This window comes from Molothrus ater, chromosome 14 (assembly GCF_012460135.2).
Source record: "Molothrus ater isolate BHLD 08-10-18 breed brown headed cowbird chromosome 14, BPBGC_Mater_1.1, whole genome shotgun sequence".
In the NCBI taxonomy this organism is placed as follows: domain Eukaryota; kingdom Metazoa; phylum Chordata; class Aves; order Passeriformes; family Icteridae; genus Molothrus; species Molothrus ater.
Window position 1 is genome coordinate 2,448,954 of NC_050491.2, and position 26,336 is coordinate 2,475,289.

The 26,336-nt window shown below is 48.6% G+C and overlaps 2 protein-coding genes across 3 annotated transcripts in view; one reads left to right on the forward strand and one right to left on the reverse strand.

Moving 5' to 3' along the window:
• ABCB7 (ATP binding cassette subfamily B member 7) overlaps window positions 1-4,893 on the reverse strand; it is a 41,468-nt gene extending 36,575 nt beyond the window's left edge. The window contains exon 1 of the mRNA XM_036401970.2: window positions 4,720-4,893. Within this exon, the coding sequence (XP_036257863.1) occupies window positions 4,720-4,893 (174 nt within the window). The remainder of the gene's footprint in view (window positions 1-4,719) is intronic.
• A 4,608-nt stretch (window positions 4,894-9,501) lies between these two features.
• UPRT (uracil phosphoribosyltransferase homolog) lies at window positions 9,502-25,531 on the forward strand. 2 transcript variants are annotated; one of them, XM_036402440.2, is made up of 7 exons: window positions 9,502-9,591; window positions 17,668-17,710; window positions 21,326-21,395; window positions 22,403-22,465; window positions 23,431-23,592; window positions 24,314-24,412; window positions 25,138-25,531. In XM_036402440.2, exons 1-7 carry the CDS (start codon window positions 9,527-9,529, stop codon window positions 25,242-25,244), a joined length of 609 nt encoding a protein of 202 aa, XP_036258333.1. In that variant the 5' UTR covers window positions 9,502-9,526; the 3' UTR covers window positions 25,245-25,531. The 2 variants fall into 2 exon arrangements, with proteins under 2 accessions (XP_036258333.1, XP_036258332.1); XM_036402439.1 differs by lacking the exon at window positions 9,502-9,591 and adding an exon at window positions 11,851-12,155.
• The last annotated feature ends 805 nt before the right edge of the window (window positions 25,532-26,336 follow it).

Below are 26,336 nucleotides of genomic sequence, written 5' to 3' on the forward strand. Positions count from 1 at the left end.
TCCTAAGACACATATCTCAAGTAATAATTTCATGAGTCATTTCAAAGAGAATTAAAACCATTTCTCCACAAGTTATCACATGGACCTGCTATTCCAAATATTTCTATTATATGACATTATATACAGAGAAAGAGTGAACATCATAATTACACATTTTGCATTTAGTAGAGCTAACTGGCCTGGGTGAACCATCCTGATATTTCCAATACCTGGGTGAAACAGAGGAGTTGCATTTCTAAAGCACCTCCCTGCAGATGCACTTTGTGTCAGCACAGAGGATTCCATCTACAGCAAAGCATTTTCCACAGGAATGTTGACAGTGCCATAAACAGAAAATAGAATGGAAAAAATATGCTCCAGCAGGATTGGAAGTAGCTAATTACTGTTTTCTGAAGTGTATACACCGGACAGAAATGTACATACACAGAAATGTCTTACTAAAAATCCATCTCTTTTGACCTCAAAGTTCTCAGAGTTCACTTCTGACTGAAATATGAAGCAAACAACATCACAGAAACAACTTCTACTGAAACAGCAGCAGATTTGGTCTCAATTACTGCATTAGATAAATAGCTTGATTTCTCGACTGAAGCTATGAACTGTCATGGGGTTAAGTCACCAAAAGCATTAAAGGTTTTGCACAAGATACACAGAAAAACCTGTTCTTATTTTCAGTCTTGAGCCTGGAAGACTGGAGGTTCCAATTCTCTCTCCAGCTCCTGCTAAAAACAAATCTGAGCAAAGAAAGCAAGAGTTAAACAAGGTGAACAATTTCTGTATGGTAATTGTGGTAGCTCCTCTGACCATCGACAGCACAGAGAGCAGAAGTGCCCAAATGAGAGGGGCTGCAGCTTTCCTTGCCACTCTCCACATCTCCTGCAGGAACACTGAGGACTCCACTCTCCCTCACCAGGGCTCCCAGGAGCTTTAAGGCTACAAAGAGAAGCCATCCTTTAATCTAATCACAACACATAAAAGAAGCAGGTTATTGCTTTAAAAAACCAGGAGCAAGTCCTGCTTATTTCAGAATTTAAGAAATAATGCAGGGAACTCAAATTCTGGCATTTCCTAACTCCTGAATGCCTGGCTCTGCACCATTATGTTCTTTGAATGTATTTTTGGATATGATTCTATAAACTCTAAAGGATGAAACAGATGTCTAGTACTGATTGCACATAAAAGTCATGTTGTTGAAGTGTCATGACTGTGGGTAGTAGTTTAAATTCTACAAATGCAAACAAACAACAGGGATTAAACACATTTGTGCAAGGTCAAACCCACACTTAGAAGCTTCTCTCTGGAATATGATACATTGTGTTCCAGACATGCTGCACTCATCTCATGGGGATTTTTTTAAACTAACTGTAACAGAAAAGACAACTGAAGGTGGGATTCAAGTTCTTCTGCAGCATTGAAGTCCCACAGTTAATCTTGCTGAGTTTACAGGGCAAGAATGAAAAGATACATAGGAAAGAGTGGAGGAAAATGAGAGGAAAAGGTGAAAATATTCTGGTCTAAAGATAGGCTAAACTGCCACCAGAATGAACAATACAAACTTAAGTGGAGCTCCATTTACCAGTGGCCAATGTGCAGTTGCTCTGGGCACTTGGGTGGATGTGTACAGAGCAAAGGAAGGGAGCTCAAGGCTGATCCAGTGTCACCCTGTGCCATGGGCAGGGACACCTCCCAGGACAGCAGGCTGCTCCAAGCCCAGCCAGCCTGGCCCTGAACACCTCCAGGATGGAGCATCCTTCCTCACAGCAATTTCAGATTCCATTTTTATGGGCAGACATGTGGGGTTGCTGCCCTGCTCAGCAGCAACACCCCTCTCAAGGGATTTGAAAATGCAGGGAATTTCAAAGAGCCCCTTCCAAAGCAGGTACTTCCAGTGAGGTTTGGCAGGGACTGTCCAACTGCACCTTCAGAGGCCAGAGAAGAGAATTTAGCAATGCACACAAACACATGAAATGTCTGGACAATAAACACCAGTGCCATTTTCCAGAACAGACCAAGCTCCAGGTGAAAATAAAGAAATAAATACAATGTAAAATATGAATAAATGTAACAAAAACACCCGAAACTTCTCTTGCAACCCCTGCCAGAGCAAGGATGTTAAGTTATGCAGAAGAACAAGCTCTTTATCACTAGCAGCTGGAAGGGCAAGATAATGGAAGGAAAAAGCCTCTATTTTGTACTGTCACAGTTACAATAATTTACACAGCCCTGCTTTCTACAACTGCCAAAGTTCTCCCTCAAAGAAACTTCTCAATGTATTTCTCTGCTTATAAAGATTCCTAGCAAAGTAATTCCTTAGTTAAAGGCTGTTTGACCCTTCCAATCAAAAGCTATTTGCTTTCCATTTAGCTAATTTAACTAATTTTTAGATTCATTTCATGTCCATATTTACACTGAACAGAATTTGTCATTGCTTTTATTTTGAATATAGGCAAACTTCTACAAAAACCTAAACAAACAAACAACAAAAAAAGCCCCACAAGTTTCCTAGGAAAAAACCCAACAGCAATTATTCAGTTACTCATAAAGTTTACCAAGCCAATGTGCCAGCTCTCTACTCAGCAGAGATCCTAAATTCCAAACACAAGTTTTGACATGAGGAAGCCCTGCCTGCTCCAGCCACAGGAGGGTGAACTGAAGGAGCTGTGGTTATGGAAATTCAGGCTGATCTCAGTATAAAAAAAAGGAGGCCTGATCCCAGCTCCTGAAACCTGTTTTTCCCCTCCATAAATTTAGATTTTTTTTCCTCTCCAGTATATAAATGTTAGGTGGCTTAGTACTCAGAAAAGCAAGACTCTAATCAAAACTACTGAAAAATGTAAGTGTGAGGGGGAAAAATATCTGAATCTGTATTGCAACAACACCCAAACAACTCCACTCTACTCTCATGGTACTAAGTGCCATAGAAAATACATATATTGCATTGTAATACAATTAGGCCTACAATTAATTGTAAGCTTAAAAAAACCTACAATGGACATGGAGCTATGCAGAGGAGACCAAGTACCACATGAATGCAAAGCAGAGTGGAAGGATGAGAGCCAAGTCTTTGAAATTAACTTTTGAAAAAGAATGGTTTCAACTTTGCTCTTACAGTCGTTTTACCAGAGCTTCTTCCTCTCTTTAATGCCATTTTTCCTCAGGAGTTAAGCTATGGCTGTCCTGTTCACCAGCTTGAGCTGCAACAGGCACAACTCTTGACTGATCCAGCTCTGGTGCCACAAACCTCTGTTAATTGTGTAATTCCATCAATTAAAGCAGAACTGTGGAGTTCACTCCCAGCACTGAGGAGCTCTGCTGTAAGTGTGCCACAGCAGGGAGAGTCCTTCCTGTCAGGAAAACACATCTTCCTCTTAGCAAATTTGTCTAAATGGTTGAAAAGCCATGTCCCAAAATTCTGAAAGGCATTATAACCAAAAATCCCAGAACACTTCAGTTCGAGTCTCCTGTTAGAGTTTTTGTTTAATAAAATAAATGCTCTTGCATTTCATGAAATCTAATTTTCAGCCAAGTAGAGCTTGATGCAAAAGTGAAAATTCATTACCAGATCATTAAAAAATGCATTCATTGACCACTTTCTAACACAAAATGCCTAGAAATTAAAAAGCCAAAGAGAGGAACACACACATATATATCCCACAGATGTAGTATTAACTTTCTAGTTCAGCAAATCCACGTTTAGTGACACGTGGCAATTAAAACTGCTCAGTAGGGACTGGCATTTCTCACATGAAATAAAGGAAAGCAGGAATATAATTAATACTTCTATTCATCACCATGATAACATTGCTGTTTGTTCCCTAACAGCTGAAATTCGTCTCCAGGAACACCAGACAATACTGAGTATTCAGGTGTATTTTAATGTATGCAAATACATGGGGAAAATATTTGATCTGCATCGACTTTAGCTCTAAGCCTCTTGCACAAGTTTCAAAATTAAAACCTCCAAAATTTACCCTTTCAGTCCTGCTCATCTCATCCAGTACCATAAAGTTGACTGTAGTCCCTGACAGGATTCTGCTTGTCAGGAAAAACTAATCAAGGTGGGTGACAAAGAAAAGTTACTCATAAACAGCAGCAATCTGAGAGGATAAAGAGTTTATTATCAAACACAATTACAGCTGAGTTTATGAAAGTTCATTCCCTCAGTCTTTGGGATACACTTCCTCAAGCCACTTTGAAAAATGCACGTGAATTACTGAAAGCTAGACTTAGTTTGAGATAAAGTACTCAATACTTTACTTGTAATAAAAAACAATCTACTGGGACATATTCCAGCGTCCCATAGCTGACAGAAGGGATTCCAACTCCAACTGCCTGTCCGCACGTAGCGGCGGAATCAGCCGTGAGCACGAGTCAGTCCCTACACAGCATTCAGCACCCGCTCACAGACACTGAGGCTCTAATGCTTGTCCCCACAGAGAGCCCACGGCACCGCCGGCCCCTCCGCACGAGTGTCCCCGCTCCCCCGGGAGCACCGGACCCCTCGCGGCGGGCACCGATACCGGCCCGGCGGGCACCGGTACCGGCCAGGCAAGGACGAACCGGGCGGTGCTCGCAGAGCCGGCGCACAGCGCTGCGGACACCGGGGCCTCCTCAGCCCCTCACCGCCCACCTCTCAGCCCCTCAGCGCCCACCCCTCTGCCTCCTCTGCCTCCTCAGCCTCCTCAGCCCCTCACCGCCCGCCCCAGCGCCCCCACACACCTGTACGCCTCCCGGGGCGGCTCGAGGGCCTCGCCGCCCGCTCCCCACCGCTCCTCCGGCGAAGCAAGCGACGGCGGCGGCGGGCGGCGGGCGCAGCAGGGCCAGGGCGAGCAGCAGCCGCCGCTTGCGGGAGGCTGCGGCCGCCAGGCCCCGCGGTGCCCCCAGCACCGCCATCTTGCGAGGGCCGGGGCGCAGGGGATTGTGGGACAGGTGGCGGACCCGCGGGAGGGGCGGGTCGGGGCGGGGAGGGTGTGGCTGCCCTGAGGGGAAGGCGGCTCGCGGTGCTGTGGCGGGAGCTGAGTTCGGCTGCCCTCAGAGCCACCGTGGTGGGCAGAGAGGGGCTGCCTTGGGCCTCCCCCTGGTATTCTGTGAGAGGGGCTGCCCCGCCCTCCCTCTGGCATTCTGCGAGAGGGGCTGCCCCATGGTGGTCCAAGATGGGCAGCTTTGAGCACCACCATAGCACCCTGACAGGGGCTGCCGTCAGATACACCATGGCACCTGAGAAGGGCAGCCCTCAACCCTACCATGGCACCCTGAGAGGAACTGCCCTCATTCCCCATGGTGCCACGAAAGGAGGTATCCTGAACCATGGTGCCCTGAGGGGGCAGCCCTCAGCCCCACCATGGCACCCAAAGAGGAGCGGCCCTCAGCCCCACCATGGCACCCAAAGAGGAGCGGCCCTCAGCCACACCATGGCACCCAAAGAGGAGCGGCCCTCAGCCACACCATGGCACCCAAAGAGGAGCGGCCCTCAGCCCCACCATGGCACCCAAAGAGAAGCGGCCCTCAGCCACACCATGGCACCCAAAGAGGGGCAGACCTCAGCCCCACCATGGCACCCAAAGAGGGGCAGCCCTCAGCCCCACCATGGCACCCAAAGAGGAGCGGCCCTCAGCCACACCATGGCACCCAAAGAGGGGCAGACCTCAGCTCCACCATGGCACCCAAAGAGGGGCAGCCCTCAGCCACACCACAGTGCCCAGAGCAGGGCAGTCCTCAGCCTCACTATGGCACCCAGAGCGGGACAGCCCTCAGCCCCACCATGGTGCCCAAAGCGGGACAGCCCTCAGCCCCACCACTGGACACAGACAGGAGCAGCCCTGAGTCCTGCCATTGCTCTCTCCAAGAGGCTGCCCTCTGGCCCATCATGGAGCCCAGAGATGAGCAGCCCTCGGCCCTGCTATGGTGTCTCAAGTGTCCCTGAGTGCCACCATGGCACCTCCCAGAGGAGTAGCCCACATCCCTACCAAAGCACACAGTGAGAGGGACTGCCCTCAGTCCCACAACAGCATCCAGGAAGGGGCTGCTCTCAGTCTTGCCGTGGTGCCCTGAGGGGGACAGGCACACCTCTGCCGAGCTGGGAATTAACCAGGCCCTTCTAAGCCAGAATGAACAAGGGAATGAATGAAGGGCTTTCATGCCCTTCTCAGAAGCCTTTCTGTTCTGACTGTGCAGATAAAAGCCTTCTCTTTGAGGCACTGCTCTCTTGGAATATGGGTGTCCTCAGCACAAACTACACAGTTGCAAGCATGGTTCATGGTGGTCAGCAGCTCTGTCAGTACTTCATGCAGGGTGCTCCTTCCAAGCTGCTGCTAGCGCTCCCACATTTTGTCCTGATGCAGCTGGACACTGCAGGTGTCCAGAGGTGTCCAGAGGTGCTCGAGCTGGCACACAGTCTCTCTGGATTTTGGGTCCCCCACAGAGCAGCTGCCCAGGCAGTTTCCTTGCCTGGGGCACAGAAAAGCCCTGGCTCCAGCGCCGTGAGGGAGCTCAGGCCAGAGGGGAAGGTGTGGATGGCACGTGGGATGATACATCTCCATCCAGACCTAATCCTGTATTGCACACCCTTCCCAGGGTTAAGTTCTGAGCTACCTCAGAGGCCTCCTCCAGCCCACACAGCTCAGCCATAGTTCCTTTGAGCCAGAATAATGCAGCAATAGTACAGTTCCTAATTAAACACCCACTTAGGAAGATAGAGCTATGCCATGGATTACATTTCCAGTGGCCTATATACTCCCATGTGATCGGCATGCAGAGCTGTCAGAAGGCTGTAACTCTGTGTGGCATTTCTAATCACACAAAGATTTCTTCAAAGCTACCAGAGCTTGACTGCTGATGCTCTTGCCTTGAGGGAGAGTTGTAAGCTCATTTGCAGTGGAGAAAGACAGACAGACAGAAAGGAAGAGGACAATTGGCTTAAAGTCGATTTTTAATGAGGCAGGATTTCTCTAGTCTGTACTTTGATACGCAACTTTGCTCCTGACCAGGATCCACTTCAAACGACAGGGGCAACATTTCTCTGGCACTAATCTAATTCTTCATCATAGTTGCATTTGGCAGAGCTGGCTCTGAACAGTGCCCCCCGTGGCATCATTCAGAGGGATAAACAGGAATTCTGGGCTTCTGGCTTCTGTACATCCCCTTCCTCCCCTATGCTCTGCTCTCCATGGAAGTTTGACCAGGCAAAACAGGATAATCACAGCTCTGTCTGGGATGGCCTGGACAGACAGGCTGGCCAGCATGGCAGCATCTTTGGAGTGATTTCAAATGTTTCTGCAATTTCCCCACATGCTGCAATGGTTTCATGCAGTGTTTGTGTGCACAGGCAATGCTTTCTGGGCCAATCCAACACACAGCACAGGCTCTCAGCCCTGTGAAATGTTTTGACCATGTGTTTTGACCATGTCAGGCTCTTTGGACACATGCTACATGGAACATCCTGCACAGGGATAACAGCAGCATGCACTGTGGTGTCACAGGATCTCACAGCTCCAATGCCTCTAAGGGAGACTTACAAATCCCTCAGCAAACATTTATTGTCAAACCACACAACCCCTCCATCATCTCAGCCTTGTCATTGTTAGATAATGTACCATTTTATTTTTTCCGAATGTAATGTATTTGATATGAGTGTTCTCCCTGCAAATTTTACTTTAGCTGTTCTTTCTTCTTTAATAACTCTCCCACACTACTGGCTTTATTTCCTCCTGCTAATATTTCAGTCTTGTTTCCAGTTCTGATCTTCTCTTTCTCCTTTTGATACCACTTTATTTATGTGATCCCAGATTACTGATACCTGCACAAGGCACTGCTCAAAGCCTGAGACACACAGGGTGAAAAGAGCCCACATTCCTTTAGAAGTAACAACCTCTATCCCAGAGTGACTGAACCAGGGGGAACAGAGCTCATGATAGAGACACAGAAAGCCAACAGAGGAGTTTTATGAACTTACACTGTTTAAAGTAGCTCACCACAAAATAAATATCTATTTCTCTGCAGATTTAGCTGTGGAAGCAGAGGATCTCCTTGGAGACAGACAAATCAATGCCTGCTCCAGACCTGGCACTCTGGAAAGATGACAGAAGCAGCTCAGCTGAAGAAATAGAAACTCCAGTAATGGAAATAACTCACCACAAAGGAGATTTGTGAATAGAATCCTAAAAGATGTCTAATCTGGCCTTTTTCCAGGAGCTGTGTAGACAACAAACCAGGGTTTGAGACCAAGGTCAGTGTTCTAAATGAGAATATGTTCGTTTTTTGGCTAGAAAAGTTTACAGAAGCAGCTCAGCAACACAAGTACAACACCCATCTTGTGGAGGTGAAAAAATATTTTATTTAGAGTTTCTTGAAGTTCTTAGCTTCTTTCTCATTAAAGGTGCTTAATATGATTGTAATGAATTTCACTTCTAGCAATAAGTACTTATATCTTCTAGGAAGTAAGATTTATAATTACTATCTTTCCTATAAAATGGTAAGAATCAACACTGAATTCCAAATAATCAGTATTCCAAAGGGAGACTGAAACTTCTGTTCTGTATGGTAACATTGGCAGTTCCAGCTGTAGCAGGCATCAGCCTAAAAGAAAAACCCCAGGGCTGTGGGAATCCAAATCAATTCAGGAGTCAGGCTACAGGAAAAAGGAAAGCATCAATATTCAAACATCTTTTAGAATCAATGGTATGGGAAGGGTATGAACACAAGGAGGGGAATGCTTCAAGGAAGTATATGAAGCAAGAGGGAAAATTAATGAGAACAAAGTAATGCAAAGAAAATAAAAATAGAAAAAGAGGAAAAGGTTAAGGGCACATAGAAGCCCTTTTCCAGAGGTGTAAAATAATTTTGGCAAGTAGAATGCATGCTGAAAGGCACAGTGCTCTTTTGGATTTAGCAACTGTTGCACTTATTTCTAGAAAAATATGAACTATTAATCCTTAGACCCTGCATTTAAGAACTGAGCAGCTGCACACACTTTGGAAATGCAGTGTGAATTATATCTCACAGCCAATTAAATATGTAGCATAAAAGAGCTGTATTTTAAATGTGTTTGATTGTGTTACAAAAACGACATGTCCATTTGTTTTCACTGAAAATGTGGTCAGGCATTGGAAGGAATCTCCCGGGACAGTGGTGGAGTTACCATCCCTTAAAGTGCTGAAGAAACAACTGAAGGGGCACATCAGCCCAGCACAGAGCAGAGGCATCCAGCCTTGCCCAGGTCATGGATTTCCTGCCTGTGAGAAGATCCAAGCTGCAGTGAATCCAGAGCAGTTTGTGGCTCTGTGATGTCCTGATCCCTTTGCCTTCTCCAGGTTTTGCTCCAACCTGTGCTCTGGCTCACTGCAAATACACCAGGCCATGCCTGAGACTTTTTGGCTGCTACTGGTTGCTTTTCTTCTTCCCTTTTTTCCCTTTGTGCCCTGCTAATCCAGTCACCTCCCCTGAAGTGGCCGAGGTTGTTGTTCCTGCCAAGGGAACGAGGGCACACAGAGCCTTCTGTCCCCAGAGCGCTGCCTTGGCCCAGGCACAAATGGGAGCTTTCCTTTCCTCCTGCTCAGAAGGCACCACCAAGGAGGGGTTTGGCCATGGAAACTGGTAAGAGAAATGCACAGTTTGAAGGAAGGTTTACAATCTAAAGCTGAGATGTTGGAAGGAAGGTGGGAGAAAGGAAGGAATAGGCAGGGACAGATTTGGGGGCTCAGAGCCCGTGAGCAGCTCAGTTTAATGGGGCCAGGGGAGCCTCAGAGGCTGTGACCCTGCTGGAACTGCCTGACTTGAAGAAGGAGGTTTTTAGCCTTGTGAGGCAGGGTTGGGTGTCTTTGGGGTGCTTGGTGGAGCAAGGAGCCTGTCAAGGAATGGAGAAGCCTGGAAACTCCTCAGGGACCCTCCTCACCTTCGGTCCTTCCGCAGCTCTGTCGGGCACGTTGGAAATTTGTCTTTCCCCTCAAGGTCAGCGACAGCCTCGGGCATCTCCTGGGTATGTCTGGAGCATGGGGGCAAAGAGAAGGTGTGGGCTGAACATCAGCTCTGCTCCTGCAGCTGCTCTGAGACAGAGCTCAGGGGGGATGCAGACAGCCAGGGATGCAGGGGGAGTCTGTCTGCAGCTGGGGGCTCAGCCTGCACTGCTGCTTTGGGTGGCTTGGGATGGTTTCTGACAAAGCTGTAAGGCTGGACAGGTGTGCCAGAGAGGACAGGAGAAATTCAGTGTGTGCAGCTCATGATTCCAGCTTTCTTCTGCAGGAATGGCTTTGGGCTCAGTAAGGACTCACTGTTTGCAGGCTCAGGGTTATTTCCCACAGCACACTGTTGCTTTTGAATCACATGCCATGACCTAGAAAGGAAGGAGGAGGAGAGAGGGTGAGCCCCTGCCTTCCTTTTCTCAATCAGTTTCTCTTTTATAAAGGCACTTTTTGGAAAAGAAAGCCTTCTTTATATATATATACTGCTACACATCTATATGCCTGTCTGTGCAGAAAGCTGCATGGAATAATTGAGCTTTACACTTTCCAGAATTGCTGCCACTAAATTTCTTAAATTCCTCCTTTTATTTCTTAAAAAAATGGAAGATTTAAGAATTCAGAAACGACACAAACATTTCCCTACCTGAACCTTCCTGCTGATCAAAATTGGAGAGGATTTTCCAAACCTGAGTTCTGACACAAACACCCTCTGGGGTTTTTGTACACCCCCGTGTTCCTTTCTAGAGTTGTCCTGTGCATGGAGAATTCCAACCAGCTGTGGGGTGAGTTGGGCTGTGTGTAACAAACAGGCAGGGCTGAGGTGGCTCCTGAGGTTTGCAAAGGAATAAAGCAGCACAGAACTCCCGGCTCAGATTTCCTTGGCGGACAAGAGGCAGACAGGAGGAACGAGCTGCTGCCTCTGTGACCCATTTAGCTGTGGTACCAACCTTAAAGCAATTCCAAAAGTCGGAGCTGTGCTTCTCCTCGGCCCGCGGGAAGGGTTGGAGGGGAAAGCGGAGCCGTGGGTTCTGTTCCCTTTCGGCCACTAAGGGGAGCTGCTCGTTGGCAAATTCGGTTGTGTGACCCAGGGCTTCCAAACCCCCCAAAACTGGTCCGTGCTCTTTGTGTTACAACCACCGTGTGCTGCACCAATCCTGATTTCAACTTTGCTTTTGTCCTCCAGGGTGAATAACTGCATTGGATTTTCTAACTACAAATTCTTTCTACTGTTCTTAGCCTATTCTTTGTTGTATTGCTTGTATATTGCTGCAACAGTCTTCAAGTATTTCATTAAGTATTGGACAGTAAGTCATGAAATCCGGTTCCTTTTTCATCTCCCGTCAGTCTCGTGGGCTTTAGTGACTCTCGGTGCTCTGTTGCTCTCAGGCAGTGGAGGGGCTGCATTTTCCTGGGAGCTGTTTCCTGGGCCCTTTGGGACTCCACCTCCCGTTAGATGCCCAAAATGCACAAAGCAAGAAGCCAGGAATTTCAGACTGTAGATTGTTTCTGGCAGAGAGGTCCTGTCCTTTCCCTGTCCTAGTGTTTGCATGGGTGTCCCTTGGAAAGTTTGGCATTGATGTGTAAGGTCCTGGCAATGATTTGTACATATTTACTGAAAAGAAAAAAAGGGGTCAAAACCCCTTGTTCATTTTCTAACCCCCACAGGCCTCCTTTCTCAATTTAAAAACAGCGACTCAAAGGATGCTTTTATTCAGCTCCTGGGGGCTGTCCCGGAGCGCGCAGCGCGGGCAGGGCCGGGGCCGGGCCGGGGCAGGGTCGGTGCCGGTCCCGCCCCCGCGCTGCGCTCCCGCCGCGGGGCTGAGCGGCGGCGCCGGCCTGCCAATGGAGCGCGGGCGGCGGGCGCGCTTCCCCCGCCCCGGCGGCACGCACGGGGGCGCGGCCCCGGCGCATGGAGGCGATGCCCTGCCAGAACCAGCGCCTCGGCCCGCGGCCGCAGGATGAGCCGCCGGCGGCCGCCACGGCCACGGCGAGCGGCGGCTCCCGGCTGATCCGCTTCGCCGAGCCCAGCGAGGACAGCGGCTGCCCCAGCCCAGACAGCAGCAGCAGCAGCAGTAACGGGGTGGTGGCGGTGGCGCCGGTCCCCGCCGGGGAGGGCGGCGCGCCGGCCATCGGGCCGCAGCTGAAGCTGCTGCCGATGAACGACCAACTGCGGGAGCTGCAGACCATCATCAGGGACAAGTGAGCGCGCCGGGCCGCGCCGGGCCGGGCCGTGTGGGCTGGGGAGGGGCCGCGGCGGGCCGGGGAGCGGAGGGGGATCGTCGCCTGTCGCTCGCTCCATCCTTCCCTCTTCAGGGAGCCGCAGCCCCGCCGAGCGGCTCTCGGCCGGGCCCTGGTGCCGGCTGCCCGGTGCCGCCTGCGGGGTCCCGGCGGGCCGAGGCCCGAGGCCGGCGGGACGCGCTGCGGTGCCGCGTGTGCCGGCTGGAGCGCCCGGGCTGGCGGCGCGGCCATGTCGGGCGTGAGGCGGGCCCGAGGGCAGGGCACGCACAGCTCCCGGGGGCTCCCTGCGCTCCCCGCCGCGGGGCTGCCCGAGACCGAGCGGCTCGGCCGGGCTTTGAACCCCTCACACACTTGGACGGTCTCTGATGGCGGTGTTTGCTCACCTCCGCCCTGCGGGTGGCTCGGAGCCTGCGTGCCACATCATCGGCACAAGGAGCGTGCAGTACAATCAATGTGTGTAAATCCCTGGAGAAAGGAGCCTGGCTGTACCCTAGGGAGCCGCGGGCGGGCTGGGGCTCATTACCGCTCTCTGGAGATCGCATCCTGCAGGCAGCACGGGGCAGGGAGCCCTTCCCAGGCTCTGCCTGGAGATACCTGTGAGCACCATGTTCCACAACACAGCTCAGGTGTTGAACACATCCCTCCCTCCCACTGATCACGTTTGTAGCTTGTTCAGCACTGGGAAGGTGATAGTGGAAGGTATTAAATATAGCGTACAACATAAGACAAACTTCAGTAGCATCCATCTATTTATGAAAAACTACTGGTTTGCAAGAACCACCAGCAAAGAGGTGTGAAACCAAGTCTGTTAATAGAGTGATCAGGTTCTGAATAAAACCCTCTCTTCCTGTGACACAGTGGCTTCCTGACACCTGCAATAAATCATTGCAGAGACACTGTTCCATGCTGTGTTTCACATCTGTCCATCTGCATAGTCCATGTTTTGCTATTTTCTGATTCTTGAGGCCCAACTTTGTAGCTAACAATAATAAAATTTTTAATGCAAAACTGATCACCATTTCTCAAAGACAGTACCTCCATTAACTTTGGTAACTTAGCTGATCTTCCTCATCTTAAACTAGTTTGTGGAGGCTTTTCCTTAATTTTCAAAGCATTGTGGGGAAAAACAAAACCTGTCAGCAGGAACACCAGAGGCAGTGCAGTCTTGATGTAAGGAGGGCACTTGTGGCAAGACCACCCAAAAGATCTGTGCAGGTGAGAACACCCAGCTGGCAGCTTCTCTGTGGAGCAGAAAAGGAAGCTGGGAGTGGGCTAAGCAGAGAGAGACAGACAGGGAACCCAAACTAGGCTTGGTGATAGCCTCTGAAAGATGTTGAGGTTAGTGAAAACCATATAATTTTGATGTCTAGACAAATACTAGCAATGTAATTACTCAGGGGTTTTATTATTATTATTTTGTTGTACATGGGTTTTGACCACTTTCAAATACATTTAAGAGGTTTGTGGTTACAGTGAGCTTATCCAGAAAGCAGCAGCTGCAATTTTAACTTGAAGGACATTCTTTGGAATTACATCTGCTTTATTGCACAAGAGTTTGGCAAGAGGAAGTCTAGAATAGGACTTGTAAACAGTGAATTACTCAGAGCAGCTGCAGCAATTGCAGGCTGTACTTTATTCTGAGTGTGATGTTGCCCTGGAAGTGGGGATGGAACTGTCACTTCCAAGCTCCCTTCCCAACCAGTGAGGAAAATCAGGTACCAGCCTGCTCAGAAAGGTTGGGTTTGTAGGTAAGGACAGTAGGGAAATATTATTTTTGTGTCCTGTCCCAGGAATTCAGCTGCATCTCATTAAGAGACCTTGGACTGGCCTGTTTTCATACCTGTCATTCATAGAGATGCTGAAGGGAAAAAAGGATTTTTTAGGCACTGTTCATTAACCTGTCCCTGGGCAGCTGCAGTCTGCTCTAGGACAACTCTGTAGCTACTGTAGCATTCAAACCAGGTACTAAAAGAAACTCCTCCTCCTCAGAACTGTGTTTGTGAACTGGCAGCAATGTGGCTCAGAGCAGCTACTGGTCAAAAATGCAATTTAAGCTGATAGAGAGGTGTTTGACATACAGTACTTGGGAAGAAGGAGAAGCTGTCATCTACAGGCAGCTAGAGCCCTGTCACTTAGACTTTCTGGATTAAAAAAGAACATGTAACACCTTAACTTAAGGAGAATATTTAGAATCCTCAATGCTGCAGAGGATGGATGTTCCAAATACAGGAATACCTGAAAATGGCAGACATTAAAAGGCAAGCTGGGAGTGAGAAATTCAACAAAAGTAGGGAAAAAACCCAGTCAATTTGGGACTATTACTGTAAGTGAGGAAGGGGTAAATACTCAGATAGATGATCCCAGTGAGCTGGGATGGAGCTCAGGTCTGGTCAGCCAGATGCAGAAGGCTTTTAGGACTCTGTTTTGTCCATAGCATGAGCTCCTCAGAGAAGTGGAAAGCTCTTTCCTTGTTCCTGAGAGGATTCAGAGAAAGAAATCATGGCCTTTCAATTGGTATTACTGTAAAGAAAAACCCACCTTCATGTGGCTGGTGATGGTGTCCCATGGGATTCAGAGGTGCTGGCTGGGACAGGGATGTCCTCCTGGCAGACTGCAATGGCACTTTTGCTTCCTTAAAATTAACAAGAGCCTGGTCTGTGTGCCAGAGTCAGGGAGATGGATGGATCACCTCAACTTCACTGTGCCTGGTTTCCTCATTTTCCCTCAGCCTTGTCCTCTTCTGCTCAGCAAGTGCTTAATGGGTGCCTTTCATGCTGAGTGGGATATGGAGCTGGAGTGCTCTGATGGGATGTGAGCTGATGCCCTGCAGTACTGAACATTCTAGAACAGTCACAGTCTCTTTACAAGGAGGGAATGATCTCAAGGTAATTTCTAGCCTCAGATGTGAACCAGGGATCTGGAAGCTGAAATGAATAGTGCAGTGATGTGTTTATATAGAAGAAAATTCATTAGTTCAGGCTGGCAGTGTCATTTTAACTCATGATTTAACAGGAGCTACAATTTAAATCCAGGTACTTTAAGGTTCCTGTTGGGTGAGATCATTCTGTGACATTCTACTAAAGCTTCTTGTTCCTGAGGAGCAGAGTCATAACACAGAAATGCAGATGGCAGAGTGGCTGCAGATGTGTGGCTGCTGCACAGGGCAGGGGGTTCAGGAGTGTGTAACTCACTGTGCTGCAGGCAGGGAGGGTGGGATCCCTCTGCATCCCAGCCCCAGCATGGAAATAATTAAAGATTGCAGTCCATTAAGTGCTGAAGTGCTGCAGGTAGAACATGGATCTGTTCCCAGGTACCTCATCCCCCTGAGTGCCAGCAGCTCATCCAGTGCCTTCAGTTTTCTTAAAAAACCTTCTACAAATCCTCTCTAGGGAAGTGGCTTTTTTCCAGCCTGGCCCTCACCCTGGGTGTCTCTCCACAAGTTCTGTGAGGAAATGAGAGAAACAGGAATTCCTGAAGCCCCAATACCTGCAGACCTGGCAGTGTTTGTCACTAGCACCAAGTGCTAAAGCAGCAAGAAACCCTGCAGCTACTTTATATTACAGTCCAGTCCCCAAAAACCCATTTCCTCCCACCTCCCAAGACAGACACTGTGATATCAGCCACACTCCCCTGCCATCAGAAACAAAGTGAAACTTATTTTTATTGTGTAACACAATGTTCCTGCTACAAGTTAGGTTTTCATGCCTCATATTTTTAGATGTTGTCTTGTTACTTGATGAAGCAGCTGAAACAGTTTCTGGTCTGACATGAATTGTTGCTTTATGTATTTCTAGCTGGCATTTAGGAAGAACAGTTACAGTGTTTTCACATAAGCCCCTTTTTTTTCCTGCCCCTGGCAATTCTGACAGGATGTGGGGTTTGAGATGTGGTCTCAGCTTTCCAGCTGCCCCTGTACACAAGGTCTGACATTTTCTGCATTACTGTTATTTGTATGCACTGTCATTTTCTGTTGCCCTCCCCTTCTCAAAAAGCAGGTGTGACCAATGAAGGGTGTTCAGTGAACTGTGCAGAGGAACATCTGTGTCTGCAAGGACAGAGGAGTTGGTGCAAAGCCTCATAATCTGCATTAATATCTCAGAGTATTCACTCAGAACACGTTGGCACTTTGCAGTCAAAGCTGTGGTCTGGACATTGTTGGGTCTGTCTTACACCTATTTGTGAAATTCAGCTCAATTTTCTGAAATGCCAGTCTGGAAGAACCTAGATATGCCACTTTGCTACTTCCCTCTTTTAAAAATACTTATCTACACCACAGATAGAAGTATGAAACTTTCCAAAAACCTTAATAAAATCAGGTCATATAATTGCACAGATTTGGGGTTGGGTTTTTTTTCCCCCAGTTTTGGGGTCTTTTTGAGCATTGCTTGTCTAATTAATGTCAAAATAGCAGCAAGTTAGGGATATCCTGTCAGTACCAGAAAGAAGGGGGGAAAAAAAGGCAAACAGTATTTTAACAGTGTGTTATTAGTGCAAGGAATGAACTAGATTAAGTTACTGCTCTTTTAAAACCTCTTTTTAAGTGGGAATAAGTGACTGGTTCCTAGGCAATGAGCAGGCAAACCTTTTGACTTTCATTCATGTAAGCATGAGGTGGCTCACAATCTTGGGGATTAAATACAAAATGGTATTTAAGGAGACATGCAGAGTATTAGGGCTTGAAAACATGAGAGGGATTAATAGAACATTTCAGTTAAAAGTACCTCTTACCATGTTGGTGCTGTGTCTGAGGGTTTTCAAAGCCACTGTCCTGTGAGTGCTGGCTCCTTGATCAGAAGTGTCTCCTATTCTGGTGTAGTGGGAGTTGCTCTTGGCATGGGAAGCAAGGTGTTAAAGCTGCTTTTAAAATTCAGGCTTTTAACCTTTCATTTTGCCTTCTCAAGGGGCCAAAAGCCACACAGGCACACAGCAAAAGGTTGTACCCAAACTAATAAGAGGCAGAGAGGTGTTTTCATGGGAATGCTCATTAATCCCTGCTCACTTTAACCTCACATTCACTGGTCTAACCACTCAGTGAGTTCTAGATAAGACAGGATGTGTCTCCTGCTTATCAGGTGTGTTGTCAGCCCTGGGTTAAGGACCTGCATGATCATTGCCCCACAGTTTCTGTCTGACTGGAGGACAGGCAAGCAAAGCTCACTTGCTCAGAGCTGCAGGGAGTGCAGGAATATCTGAGCTCAGGAGGTGTTTGGGAACTGAGCTGGAGCAGCAGTACCATGGGAAACCCAGAGAACATCATCCATCCTCTTGTGTTTGATTGCTGCTGGTGCAGAGCCAAAGCCCAGTGCTGGGTCACTGCATCTCTGCCACCAGCCAGGAAACCTCTGGCATAAATTCAGTATATGATAGGAGACTTTTCTCTGAACTGCCTTGGAATACAGTATTTCATGTTGTGTTTAAGCAATGTTCTTAAAGTTATTCCCCAATTTAAAATGTAAATTATTACCTTTTCCAGGAAATCCAGTAGAGGAGACTTCGTATTTTCTGCTGATCGTCTGGTAGGTGAAGAATTTCTGCTTCTTGATATTGTACTGTAACTCTTCCATGAAATGGCTCTTTCAGGACAGAGCAATGGTGGTGTGACAGCAACTTTTCTACCCAAAGGAAATTGCTGTGTGACTGCAACTCTCTGTATAGGGACTTCTGTTGACTGTTTCATCTCAACAGGTTCCAGAAACCATGGTGTTACCAGACACAGCTACTTGAGGACAGAGACCTGCAGTAATAAGAAAATTCTGTTCAAAAACAGATGCACAGAGGTTGCAGATAATTGAGTTTTAGTTTGAAGCAGCACTTTTGATCTTGTGAACAAAGCAGTACAATTTCTTACAGCCTAGATGTTAGCAGTTGCCTGCATGCAGCAGTGCCTCCTGGCACTTGGTGTATATTAGATTATTAGCTCTGGGTGCATCCACATGGAGGATTTGTCTTTAGCCATATGGTGGTTACTGGCAGGGACAAAGCAGTTTGAAGTTTTCACATGTTTTAGTAAGTCAGAACAAAGACTGCTGGGAGTGTAGCCTTTATCTCATTTAAATTACAAGCTTCAAGAAAACCCCAGCACTTGCTACTACACACACTTACTTGTGTCCACAAGGGTGTTTGCTTTTTGCAAATCCACTCTCATTAACACAGGGAGGTGTTTTCCCCCTTCCAGCATAGTCCAGAGACCACTCACAGTTACAGCCACAGCAGGCTTGTGATGAGCCCAAGCTTAATCCAGGCTTGCTCAGGTTTAGATATGACCACAAGCCAAGGCAGTGACTGCAGTGCTGGTTATCTTCATGGCTTTCCACTTTCCCCCCGTACTTTCCCCTTCCTGAGGATGTGTTTCCTGCATTCCAGTACCTTACTGTTAGTGTGAAGGACCTTTCTCCATGTACTTTCTCTCCTTTCTTGGTGTCCTGCCCTGTTCTGAGGCAAACACTGATTTTTTTTTCCCCTCTCATTGCTGGAAGCTGCAGATCCAGGCATGAGTTCAGGTCCTTGCAGCAGTGTCCTCTATGGGCTGGCCAGCACAGCCTGAGAGCCTCTGCAGCTCTTGCCACAGAACCTGCTCCTCTGTTTTCCATTTTGTGGGAGGAATTTTGCACAAAAGAATATGTAGGACTCTCATTTTCTGAATATTTTCCTAGGTGTGACAGAGAACAGTTCTAATTTCATGTGGAATTTGCTCTCTACTAAACTTGGCAAGGTGCAAACAGTTATGACTTGCCATGTTTTCCACCCAGAGAGCAAACAGAGTTTAATGGCAAGAGGCAATGCCTGAAGAAAAGTGTGGGATTCTAGGGGAAGAAAATGCACATTGTTGAAGTGAGGAAATGAGAATGGAGTTAAACTTGGGAAGGAGAATGAGGAGAATGGGGTTAAGGTGCCTTGGCAGCTGTTGGGGCAGTGTCTCCTGAGGTCACCAGAGGGAGAGGCCTTAAGGAGGGATTCTAAAGGTGATGGATTTCTGGGGTGCAGTTTTTTTCTTCTGGCAGTTTGTTTCACACATAAGGGGATGACACAAAGGAAATGTTTGAAGATACTTGTGAGAAAAAGGAGTTAATGGGTGGTGGAGGTTGGCAGGGAGTGTCTGAATGCCACTGCCAGGGCTGTGATCCTGAAGCTGAAAGAAGTGGGGTTAAAGTCATGAGGAGGAAGGACCAGGACAAACCTGGGTGGTGTTTGTGAAGGAGGAGAAGCAGCTCCTGGCATGGGAGATGAAAATCAGTCCTTATGGCTGCTGGTGGTGGAACTGGGGACAGCTGGAGCTGGGGGCAGGTGCTGGGAAGGGCACAGAGCTCCTCTGGGCAGGAGCTCCCCTGATCCCAGCAGCCACACTGGAGGCACTGAGCTGCTGTCACAGCTTTGCAGCAGGAGGCACATTCTGGGGGTGACTGGAGGCCTGAGGTGGAGCCCTGAATTCATTTCTCAGCCCTACCAGCAGCTCCTGGGTAACACTGACCAGGTCACCTCACCTTTCTGCCCTCCTGCCTCTTTCAGGGGGTGAGCATTCCAAATGAGCTGCAAAGAGCTGTGCAGATGCAGAGGATGTTCTGCCTCCTCTTGAGCTTCCAAGAAAAGCCACACATAATGGGCTGGGGGATTTTCTACCTTGGGACCTTTCTACCTTCCAGTTTCATGAGGGGCTGTAGTAACACTGGTTTGATCTTCTGAGCAATGGCAGCCACCTCTCTGGGAGAGGAGCAGCTGGTTCTTGGGGCATGAGAGAAAAGAGGAGAAAATGAATCCCTGAGTGTGGAGGTGGCAGGAAGCACAGTGCAAAAAGAAATGTTTTATCAACACTGACAAGTTTACAAAGAATCCTTCCAGCCTCTGTGTAAAACACTGATAAGTCTAGGGAGATCACAGAGATTATTGGACCATAAAACCTTTACTAGATTACTTCAAACTTTTGGCAGATTATGTGAGCAATGTCAGCACTACAGCAAGATGAAAAAGGCTTTTCTTCCAAACCTGGCAAATAGGTTGGCTTTTTTTTTTTGGTGAACTAAGTTCAAAAACATAAAATAAAATTGGGTACAAATGTCCCAGAAACTGACCACAACCTCTGAGTATGGCTGCCACAAACACAGCTCTAGGAAGAAAAAATTGTACTAAAATGACTAAAACTACCTTGAAAGAGAGATTATAAATGTAAGGGACCATTTCTAGCAGAGGCTGCTTGTGTGCCAGGAACTGGGGCAGAATGGAAGGACAGGAAAACCTTCCAGGCTGCCCTCTGCAATAAGAACTGCCTGGGGTGAGCAGTAAAGCAGTACACCTGCTCCATCCCAGGAGCATTGCCTCACTCTCCATCCCACAGTGCATTTTGAATTATCAGTGATTTTTTAGTTCAAGCTCTTGCTTGGCAGGAGCTTTCCTTGAGCAGTTCTGGGCTGTGAATCTTTGGCTCATGAACAGAGAGAATTCTCACATCTTTAATCCCCAGAGCACCCTCCAGGTCCCTCATTGTGGCTGCAGTGGATGTTTGGTGCTTTGCAGGGCAGCACCAGGGGAGGGCTGGGGGCTCATGAGCTGCCCCTCCACCTGGACCAGCCAAAGTGCAGGGACTGGCAGCACCACCTGGAAACCAGAGCTGGCAGGGGCTGGGAGATGGAGGTGATGAAGAGATTCTGACTTGCCTTTGGGCACTGGTGGTGTGTGTGCATTGCTGCAGCTTCTGGGGCTGTTCTAGCAGCCCAGCTAGCTAGTTAGTTAGTCTAGAAACAGGGATGTGAAAATAGAGCCTGGCTGAGGGGGAACTGCACCTTTCCCTCACCAGGATTTCCTGTCAGCAGATGGAGTTACAGTGGTGCCTCACTCATCTGTTGAGAATACTTTGTCTGGGAAGCCTCTGCTGACCAGATGTAAATAAAATCAGTTTTATGATTGCTTATGAACCCCTCTCTTCTCCCAATTTTGTTCTGCAATGCTTTTGTTTGATTTGTGGCCAAAACATAGGCCTCACCCCCAAAAAGTCTCTGAATTCAGTCTCTAATTGCTGTTAAAGAGACCCTTTTAGACCCTTTGGCCTCAGCCAGTCCTTGTAACTCCTGCTGCCATGTAGTGCCTTATCTCCAGAGATCTCAATCCCTCTAAGCTGACCCATCTCCCTGGTTCCACAGATCAGACTCGTGGTTGAAGAGGGACTGAACCAACTGCCCTACACAGAATGTACTGTGACCACTCCTACAGGTATGTGGGAAATCACCCTGGCCTGGGTAGGACTGGAGGTGGAACTGGTATCAAAATACAAAGAATTGTTCCAAGAGTTACAGAATATCCTGAGCTGGAAGGGACTCAGAGGATCATTGAGTCCAATTCCCTGCTCAGAGAACAGCCTAAAACTGAACCCTGCAACATCCAGATGGTCTTTGACAGACTTGGTGTATCTCAGATTATTGGTGCCACGAACACTTCCCTGGGGAGCTCTGAGGAGGGCAGTGACTGTCCCTGCTGGCTTAGAAAGCTTCAAGGCACATAACAGCACAACTGAGCAAAACAGTCAGCACTGTCATTTCACTGAGGATTACAGTGAGCTTGTAAAACCATGATGGAAATGTACCAGTGCATGTGCAAGATCAGTTCACCTGCCCACACCACAGCCTTGAACTAAAACTGTGACATTTCACATGCCCATCAAGGAAAAAGTGCTTGGCACAAGCAGCTTTGCTTTGCCAGCCTAAATCAGGCCCTGCAACTGGGGCCAGCTGGGAGTGAGGATGAGCAGGAAATGCAAAGTGGCACTAGAGAAAACCATTGCAGGAGTTGTGGTTCCTCCTGTAAGGTTACAGATCCTCAGGTGTGCAGCACTCAGGCAGCTGCTGAGTGCTCATCTCCATGGTGTGACCCACAGCACCCCTGTGAGACGTGCACCAGCTGAGTCCTGTTCCCCCTGAGAGCTCCACTTGCATTCCTGCAGGGTGACACTCCCACTCTGCAGGAAAGCATTGGTGTGGCTTTATTTACACTTAGAGAAATGATGAATTGCAAACTGTCAGCTGCAGAAGCAAGAGTTCACACACACACCCAGGAGCACCATCCCTTACCTGTGCTCATTTTTACATCAAACAGCAGCCCCTTCACCTTTGAGATTGGTGTCACATCTGTTCCCATCAGTCAGTGACAGACCAGGACCATCTCCTCTCTGTCAGAGAGGGCAGAAGGGAGCAGCCTCTGAGCTCTGGTTTCTTTCCTCACAGGACACAAGTATGAAGGAGTCCGATTCGAGAAGGGAAACTGCGGGGTCAGCATCATGAGAAGTGGTAGGTGCTGCTGAAGGACACACTTTAGACGCTTTGGAAACCTGGAAGCAACTTCCTCTCAAAGATGTGCAACAAGAGGTTTACCCAAATTCTTTCTTGGGTATCCTTGATAAGAGAATGTCCAGGACTATCTCCCATTACCCTTTAGGGAGCCAAGTGGCTGGCACAGCTCTCCTGTGCCCCCTTCCCTGGCACTGTTCCCTGGGAGGGGCCAAGTGCCCTCCCCTGTTTCCCTCTTGTGCCCAGAGCCAGGGCCCCACCCCGGCCACGCTCCTGTCAGTGCCCAGTGCTGGGCAAACCTTGGCACCTGTGCTGGCAAAGCAGCTCTGGCCCCACCCTCTGCCCCACCCTCTGTCACCAGGGTGTCCCCAAACCCCACCTGCCCCTCCTGACCTTCCCAGCTCTGTCCTGTGAGAGCTCAGCACAGCTGGGAGCACCAAACCCAGGGCTCGGGAACACCGAGGAGACTCAGTTTGCTGTAAACAGGGGAAAAGGGGAAGAGTTCAGGTGTTTTAATGCTTAGAACTGCCCACCAGCACAGGGGTGGCACTGTCCCTCTGGGGACTGTCTATTTGGAACTGTTCCTTTTGGGACTGTCCCTCTGGGGACTGTCCATTTGGAACTGTTCCTTTGGGACTGTCCATTTGGAGACTGTTCCTTTGGGACTGTTCCTTTGGGACTGTCCCTCTGGGGACTGTCCATTTGGAGACTGTTCCTTTGGGACTGTCCATTTGGAACTATCCTTTTGGGGACTGTCCATTTGGGGACTGTTGTTTTGGGACTGTCTCTCTGGGGACTGTTCCTTTGGGGGCTGTCTGTTTGGGACTCTTCCTTTGCAGACTGTCCGTTTGCAGACTGTCCATTTGGGACTATCCATCTGGGACTGTCCCTTTGGGCCTGTCCCTGTCCCTGCAGCCCCTTGCCCAGTGTCACCATGTGCTGCTGTGTCTGTGCTGCCCCTGCAGGGGAGGCGATGGAGCAGGGCCTGCGGGATTGCTGCCGCTCCATCCGCATCGGGAAAATCCTGATCCAGAGCGACGAGGAGACGCAGCGAGCCAAGGTGTACTACGCCAAGTTCCCCCCCGACATCTACAGGAGGAAAGTGCTGCTCATGTACCCCATCCTGAGTGAGTGCCCAGCACCCACAGCCAGGCTCCTCTGAGCTGGCACCGACTGAAAATGTCCTCACTGGGGCTCTGCTTGGGGTTTCTGCTTGGTTTAGGGGACAGAGCAGGGAACTGGTCAGGCTGTGTCAGAACACAGGGGACAGAGCAGGGAACTGGTCAGGCTGTGTCAGGACACAGGGGACAGAGCAGGGAACTGGTCAGGCTGTGTCAGGACACAGGGGACAGAGCAGGGAACTGGTCAGGCTGTGTCAGGACACAGGGGACAGAGCAGGGAACTGGTCAGGCTGTGTCAGGACACAGGGGACAGAGCAGGGAACTGGTCAGGCTGTGTCAGGACACACATTTCTCAGCTGCACCAGTGTGAATGCAGAGCAATCGTTTGGGCACAGCTGCTTTTGGGAGTAAGGCTGAGATTAAGATTGGATATAAATTTAATTATATGAAATTTACCTTGGGAAAAGACTCAACAGTATTTTTCTTATTCTGTTATGAGACATTTCTAGATTCATATAATAAGGAGTTTGTTGGGATGAGGTTACTTATCCACTCTGACAATTAGGAGAACAAGGAGTACATGCAGAGGTGATGCCTTTCCCATGGGAAAGGACAGAGTCACCATTCAGTCACACCAGCAGTACCACAGGTATTCTCAGACAGCTTAGGACAAGTTCATCAGCCAGGGCAATGCCCCTAAACCCTCTCTCCCCCTCTTGCCTCCCAGGTACTGGGAACACAGTCATCGAGGCTGTCAAGGTGCTGGTGGAACACGGGGTCCAGCCCAGCGTCATCATCCTGCTCAGCCTCTTCTCCACACCTCACGGTGAGTGGGGGCACAGGAGTGAGCACAGCTCTGGCTGTGGGGACAGTGCCATCAGTCACACAGGGGACAGGCAGGGCACAGCTGTGCCTCTGCCATGGCAGCAGCGCTTTGCTCAGAGCAGGTTTGGGGTTTTTTGGCTGAATTTTAGGAGTGAGCATAGACAGCGCCGTGTTTGGGGTGGCAGTGAGGAGGGGACTGAGTGGCAAAACTGCAAATGGGAGAGTGTTCCTAAAAGCAGGAGTTTGCAGCACTGCCAGTCCATGGCTCACAGAGCAGTGCCAGGCCAGCTGCTCCTCTGGACCATGGAATGTGGGGCTGCTCCAGACCAGAGCAACACCAGGAGTGAGCTACAGAACTGGCCTGGCTGCAGGTTAAAGGTAAAAGGGGATCTAAATGAGGAACATTGGCTTCTCTGGGAGGAAAGAGGATCTTGTGTGTTGTCTTAGAACTGGCCCTGGCAGAAGTTGCTATCAAAAAACTCAGCTGAGCTGCAGAGCAACCTGTAGCCACTTTAATTGGGAGTATGGGTGTATGGGAAAGGCAATTCCAAAGAAGAAAACCCCAAAACAGCAATCCCCTGAAGTCAGGCAGTTTTCCTCATAGATGGTTAGCTAAGGCAGGACGAGGAGAGGAGACAAGCACAGAGCCTGACTTACTTTTGCTGATCATGATTTGACATGGGCTGAAGCACTGTAGTCATTATTGCCTTTGCTGTCTCTTCCAAGGTGCCAAATCCATCATCCAGGAATTCCCAGAAATCACCATTTTAACTACAGAAGTGCATCCTGTTGCACCAACACACTTTGGACAGAAGTACTTTGGGACAGACTGACAGTCTTGGAACAACTGGATATGACTCTATGGCATTACAAGAGGTTTTTTTACATTTTATTACTATTGAGTTGGTCAAGGGCATGTTTAAAAAGCTTTTTGGCCAACAGCTTAGGTTAGTGCTGACCTGAACAGGGATCAGGCACAGTGACAAAGCACTCTGGTTACACGGTCAAGCATCTCCATGTTGGGGCTCTGTCATTGCCACACTCTGCTTTAACCTATTTATTCTTCTCCAGCCTGTCTGTGGCCGCCTGCAAGAGCAAAATAAACCCAACTAAACCCCCAGGGAGTGTCCTTCATTTCTAGGCTCACTTGGCATCACTCCAGCCACAGCCACTCCCAGTGCTTCCAAATCTCAGGGTCCTCCTGAGCAGCCACGTGCATTTTTGGTCTTTGGGTGCTATAAGAGATACAACTCTTGGAATTTTGCTCTGCAAACATTATTCTCAAATAGTGAAACAGCCCTGGTTGTCTTGCTCAGGGCTCCTGAATCAAGAAGATTCCTGTTGCAGCAGAGGTGCAAACTGGGTGGGAACTGGGGGTGGGAGCAGCACTGCCTGTGGAAATTCTACACACACAGAACTTGGGAGTTCTATGAGACAAAACTTGTGGCTGGATCAGTCTCACCAAGCCTTTAAATGACAGGAAAACTGCAGCAAAAAGCTGGAACTCCATTTCTAGTCCTGTTCAGGAGCACCAGAGCCAGAAGACAAACGTGGCCCTCAGGGTTCATCAGGGCACTCATTGTTTGGGTGACATTAAACATCAATCTGCAGCCAAATCCCTTCTCTCTTGGAATCCCCTGGCATCAAACACACCATACCCAGCTGGCCAGTACCTCCCCTTACTGTAACTTTGGGGAAATTCATGAATGCAAGAGAAACCATTATTATTTTAAAATATATCCATATTCTACAATTGCAGGATTAGGGAATTTGTTGTCTCAAGTAGTGTCCTTACCTCTCATCAGGTGAGTGGAGTGCTGGGGTCTGGGCTGCCCACACCAATGAATCTTTTTGTCACAGATAAAGAACCTTCCTTGTTCCAAGCAGTAATTCCAGTGAATTAAAGTTGTGTAACACTTCCAGAG

What these genes read in the sequence shown, in the direction of transcription:
- UPRT (XM_036402439.1), top strand. Translation starts at nt 11,866, where the DNA reads ATGGAGGCGATGCCCTGCCAGAACCAGCGCCTCGGCCCGCGGCCGCAG. An exon ending in TACTGTGACCACTCCTACAG is followed by an intron (nt 21,396 to 22,402) that starts GTATGTGGGAAA and finishes CTTTCCTCACAG; the next exon opens with GACACAAGTATGAAGGAGTC. An exon ending in GCTCATGTACCCCATCCTGA is followed by an intron (nt 23,593 to 24,313) that starts GTGAGTGCCCAG and finishes CTTGCCTCCCAG; the next exon opens with GTACTGGGAACACAGTCATC.